General features: G+C 45.0%; 3 protein-coding genes across 3 annotated transcripts; 2 read left to right on the top strand and 1 right to left on the bottom strand.

The window, feature by feature from the left end:
• Positions 1-564: 564 nt before the first annotated feature.
• MELLADRAFT_93846 (uncharacterized protein) lies at positions 565-1,392 on the top strand (the record flags this gene model as incomplete). The annotated part of the gene is made up of 4 exons (XM_007416508.1): positions 565-630; positions 683-1,054; positions 1,108-1,260; positions 1,315-1,392. 4 exons carry the CDS (start codon positions 565-567, stop codon positions 1,390-1,392), a joined length of 669 nt encoding a protein of 222 aa, XP_007416570.1.
• A 407-nt stretch (positions 1,393-1,799) lies between these two features.
• Positions 1,800-2,758, top strand: MELLADRAFT_112123 (uncharacterized protein; the record flags this gene model as incomplete). The annotated part of the gene is made up of 4 exons (XM_007416509.1): positions 1,800-2,051; positions 2,084-2,455; positions 2,510-2,659; positions 2,720-2,758. 4 exons carry the CDS (start codon positions 1,800-1,802, stop codon positions 2,756-2,758), a joined length of 813 nt encoding a protein of 270 aa, XP_007416571.1.
• A 119-nt stretch (positions 2,759-2,877) lies between these two features.
• MELLADRAFT_68067 (uncharacterized protein) lies at positions 2,878-5,545 on the bottom strand (the record flags this gene model as incomplete). Its single annotated transcript, XM_007416506.1, has 8 exons — positions 2,878-2,907; positions 2,967-3,119; positions 3,172-3,543; positions 3,598-3,904; positions 4,501-4,691; positions 4,904-5,031; positions 5,102-5,445; positions 5,541-5,545. The coding sequence occupies 8 exons, from the start codon at positions 5,543-5,545 to the stop codon at positions 2,878-2,880; spliced, it is 1,530 nt and encodes a 509-aa protein (XP_007416568.1).
• Positions 5,546-5,637: the final 92 nt, after the last annotated feature.

Raw genomic sequence — 5,637 nt, 5'->3', positions numbered from 1 at the left:
CATCTGCGACCTGGATCAGAACACCTGGGCTCCAACAGATTGAAAGACTCTAATCGTTTGCACGCCCCTAGGATCCTGTTCCGCAGTCTTGCAAACTTGCTTATTTACTACCGCAAAACAGAGTCAGCCCCAAATAGCGGCATGAGTCGTTCCCGAAATCATGACGATGTGGTGGTCAATGATTTCGACCAGCGCCTTTTTACGCCCGCAGTGACCAAATCCGTAGTTCCGTTATCCAGTCCCCGTCGTCAATGCATGGCACTTATGTAGCCAAAAAAGAGTGCCACGCCTAATCAGCTATCGCCGCTCAATCCTTTGTAGCTATCTGTAAATGGTCCTGCACCAGTTCCCTATGGCTGGGACATTGCGACTGACCCGGCGAGACATACTCCTGACTAGACTTCGTTTGTCCCAGACGAATTGGGCAACGCTGTTGACACTTGCAATAGAAACCATTTCCCACAGGCTAAAAGCTATAAAGCACGATATAGTACCCTGTCATTGTTGAGCACACTACATTTTTTCTCACCTTCCTATCTTAGACTCATATCGACATTTTACTAAATGCAGATTTACTCAGCCACCAAATATCCTCTTCGTTTCAGTAGCATTTTTTGGATCAAAAATCAAGTAAGCTACATCGTATTGTCCATCACTGCTCTGGCGTTGACACTCTTTTTAGGTTTTCTCAGATGACGTCGCACTCGATTCCAAATACACATTCTTCGAAACCAATGTTGTTGTTAACGATTCGGGATTCAGAGGTCACAGTCTCAACGTAGGAAGTTTGAATGACAATATTCACGTTAAGAGCAACCATGCTTATCGACTTGATGGCCAAGTGGGAATCGCCCGTGACGGCGGCAAATCATTGTTTTTCGAAGACACTGCTACAACAATTCCAATTGACAAAGCTGAAGTTCGCCCGCAATCAATGGCTAATAATGTTTTGGCACAAGGTCACGGAAAGATCGTTGATTGGTTTGGCAGTGCTACAGACGACTGCATACCAATTGAAGTCATTAGAGTTTCACATCGATACCCGGACGTTATGGTATGTATTATTAACACTTCTTTTTCAATTCACTATTGACTAGCTTTTCACAGGGACCACAACGTGAAGAGTTTTTTGCCAATGATCTTCTTCCGAGTCACCTCACATTGCCCTTGGACATTGAAGCTCTGACCGAAGGCAATATTATCAGCCTCCGGGGCAAAGTGGTCGCATACGAAGAATCCAACAGGACCTGGATCATCGAAGTCAGCGATATTTCTGTTCTGAAACTTCATACGTTACTGACGCCTTTTCAATAGGCTACAGATATTGACCTAATCTACTCTTTGCCGAATCGGAGACGAAGTTTGCGCCAACAAGGACTGCCACCGCAATAAAGTGCCACGAGAAATGATATCGCACCAAACTCCCATTCCTTGCCTATCATTCCGATTTAAGATGCTGGACCATCGACCAGCAGCGTTCCGTTGCAATTGCTCAATCGTCACTTATTTGCTAGTTCCCTGAGTACCATTCTCTTCTGACGCGTTTTAATCACCGCAACGTCACGATTTACATTGTTATAATCAATCACCGACATAGATGTAAATAATTTTCTCGACTTTATTTGTGTATATAATGTTTCACTCTTCCAGCTACACAGATGTTAATCGCTTTGTCAATTTTATGTACATATATCTTCCGAACGATTTTCACAATGCGCATCTCAAACGGTTTCGAAACACATGACCTCTCAGTGTGAGATGAAGAAGAAATCCCGCGACGACGTGTTCAGGGCGTGACGATGTGCCCGGGTTACAGTGGAAATCTCAGTGAGATCTGGCCCAATGTCTCGATTTTGTTGATGTATATGTTAACTCTCAAGTTGACGGCCATCGAATCATCATCCAGGCCTGTATCGTCTCCCATTTGGCGAAATCTTCTACGACCCGTTCCCTATAGTTTTCATTTGCCCATGTCAGGATCACAGTGGAGACCACATGAGGCGACGCCACTGATCATGCGTTTAACTGGCGTTATATCGTTACACAATGAAGTAAGTAGAAACAAGCTCCGTACATTGCACAGTACTCATGTAGAGCTCAGGTTTATTTGAAAGGCAGCGGCAATCATTGGCATCGGTGCTTCGAAGTTGAGACCACTAATCCTCTTACACGCCGTTTCCCGTCAAGTTTTCTTCTGAACATCCACGACGAATACGGCTTTGAGGAAGGTACAATTGTTACCTTCGAGGGTGACTTCATTGCTTTGAACGACGGGTCTCAGTCAATGGTTATCCGGCCCAATCCTATTCAGACGATGTCGATTTCCTCAATCTCAGAATTATGGTCACACTTAAATATTGTCAAAGTCTTCAGTCGAGGACGTGTACAAGCACACAATGTTACAGAAGGACATTGGGACAATTTATTAGTCGAACACAACGTGTATGTGACCCACGTAAGTTGATTACGATACTCCAAGCAGTATGGATACTAATTGATAAATCTATAGCTGGATAGATGGGTAGAGTTCACGGCAATCTACGTAGACATTGGCAATATTGTAATTTCAGCATTTCAAGGATCATTATTAGGCGCAACGTTCGCCTTTCGTGGTACTCTTCTAGAATTCTGTGATATGGGCCACATGTGGGCAGTACACGTAAGTTATCATCATTTCAATTTACCGGCTCAGCAATGAATGCCAATAGTTTTCTTCCAGGTTACAGAAATTATTGCAGAAGAGAGCCATTCTTCGTAGGTCACAATTATATAACACTCTGAACTGGCTAGATTACTGTTGTCCATCGACACCGCGTCGGCTCAACGTAACATAGGAAGATCAGTGTACCGGATCTGCACAGAGTCTCTTTCAAAAACTTAGATCACTATTGCTGCAGCGTTTGTAACCTGTCAACCAGAAGCCATTAGCAATTATTGTCATTGTGACGAACATCACAATCACTTACGCGAATAGAAAATGTTGAAGTTGTATCATTGAATCCAACGATGTTGCCCTCAATGTGAACTACATTACCGGTCGCAAAGGTTTCTGTTCCAAGGCGGAGCAGCGTCCATATGTTCACCACGTATTCCGTGGTAAATTCCTGAAATCGTAACATCTGCAAACACCGTTCTCAGTCATTGTCACATAAGTCAGAGATTCCGACGTACTGACGGGTCCCAATTTCGGTGTAGCACGGTAAATACCCATGTCTCCCTGTCATGGTCATCTGGGTGTTCAATCACACGCTCAATCACTCTGCCATGCCCAGCGGTGGTGGTTCGATTCGCCAGTGAGCAACGAGTAAGAGAAAGTGGCCCCAGACAAATGGTTGATCCGGTCTCCGGAAAGAGAGAGACAATGTTGTTAGAGTTTTCACCGAGGACTGAGGCCTCAATTCTGTATGCGTAATTTGAAGCGAGGGTGGAGCAGGGCGCAGCTGAGGCTACAATAATTGGAATGTTGGCAATCCGAACGTTCCGGCTGTATAGATACGATGACCAACGCTGGTGCGTGACACAACTATTTTGTGGGGATGCAAGCTGACAAGAGAAGTTAGCCAAGTTCAGATGATGCCGATAGCGGACTCCACTTACTGCCGCTCCTAATGTTATGACGGTGTGGAATCGAAGTGGAAATACACGACGCGCCTCAAGATTTTCGCTCTCGCCAGCCATGCTCACTTTCAGACTGCTCTCCGATGCTAAAATCAATGACTTTCGTGGGCCGGTTGTTGTTGTATAAGTAGCACCGAAAGATGTTGCCGACACGATGCAACAGTTGACAATGGAATACTCCGGACTAGATTTATTATGAATGCTCTTGAGTTTATAAGCCAAAAACGAACGTTGTTCAATGGGCTTGCGCGTTGATGATTCCGACGATCTCAATGCGCACCGGTCGCTTGGTTGATTTCATCACCACACGCGCTGTCCTGAACAGTGCAAAGTAACCTATTCAGGTCCAGCGCGTCGCCATCCACTGTGATAAAGCTAGACTGGGCCCGTTTGGCGAACATCTAATGAGTCTGCGCCAAACCCTGAGCTCCATGATTAATCCGGATGGCAAGTGTTGGAGGGGTATGTCAATGAGCGAAATCAATTAGAGCGACGATGAACACTTGCACGGACGTAAAAATGCACAGTTGCAATCTATGCATAAAGGCAATAATGTCACCAACACATTCTGCCCGTTGTATCCGCCAATTCCATCAAACTCAATCTCTTCAGACACTTTCAACATCAAAATTGTAAGTCCTCTCTAATAGCGTACTATTCGTGGTAACTGATTTCGGATTACAATGTGGCTCAAGGTCAATGGACAATCCACAGATCGTAATCGTCACCATCGCTGGAAGCGCTCCTCTGCTCTGTATCACTGCCGTCAAATATCAGCAACGAGGTCGGCCGCATGTCCATTTCATTCCATTATATCGCCATCAAGCATCGATTTCGGTCAGTTTTAACGACATACACTCTAACCTGCAGCATGCTACTCACATTGTATTCTTTTTTATTAGTCGCAGCTCAATGTCAACACCAACGAGGATCCTCAACGCAGCCAGAATGTCGACGTAGCTGAGATTCATCTGACTGACATGAGTGTCACGAATGCTTAAATCACGGTCCATTGATCTCTTTAACATCAACGTGTCAATGAATGTGCGATAATCAGCGTTGTTTTTTTTACACTTTCATAAATCTATATATATAACGACTACACCGACAACACAATCACAATATTCAGTTTGGCAGGAGATCAATTGCTGAAATACAGTCGAACGAGGTCTCAAGTCTCATCATCATGCCAGAGGCATTTGCGTTGCGGTATTCGCCTTGGTAAACAGAAGATTCAGTATTGATACATTGAGACCAGAAAGCATAGCGAAACGATTAAACACACATTCAGTAACCAAGTGTTGTCGCTTTCGTAATATCCTTGGACGTTGCCTTTGAAGTGTAGTACGTTGCCAACGATCAATGAGTCGCTGTCCGCAGCATTTGCGTCGGTTTGCGAATATTGATATCTGGCTACAAACTAACGTAGCAGAGATCCTAATATTCGAACGCCTCAATACCAATATTTAGTCGCCAACTCTACCATATGAGAAAAAGAGTGATGCACAAACCGCAGGGTCCCAATCGCGGTGGGCTACCTTCACGACAATGTTGCCGACACTTGGTCGGCCGACTCTTTCTATGACTCTGCCCTGACCACGAATGTGGAGATCATTGGACAGAGCCCCGTGACACGGGTAGAGCATAGCACTTGGTGCATTAGCATAGTAGTCGGGATAGAGGACTGGGGGATAGCCACGGTGACTGGTGATGAGATTTCCGCTGATCGTGTAGGAGACTCCAGTGGTTATAGCTCGGGTGTACATGCTGTCAGCCACTAAGATCGTTTTTGGCAAATATGAGTCGTCCGTCATGATGATTGTGGCACTGTAGTAACGTAGTGGAACAATCGCGTTCCGGCGTCCCTCATCCTAATATTTTTTCATTAGTATTGGAACATCCTCAACGACATAGACACTTACGGCATTGTCTAGGTGGACACACCACTAATACGCAAAGGGAATGGATGATTCGTTCTTGCTGTCCACATTCGATGTCGAAGTTCTTGGGCTTAGAACG

The sequence above is a fragment of the Melampsora larici-populina genome (genome assembly GCF_000204055.1).
Source record: "Melampsora larici-populina 98AG31 unplaced genomic scaffold MELLAscaffold_61, whole genome shotgun sequence".
Taxonomy (NCBI): Eukaryota; Fungi; Basidiomycota; class Pucciniomycetes; order Pucciniales; family Melampsoraceae; genus Melampsora; species Melampsora laricis-populina.
This window is presented reverse-complemented; position numbering and strand designations above follow the sequence as displayed.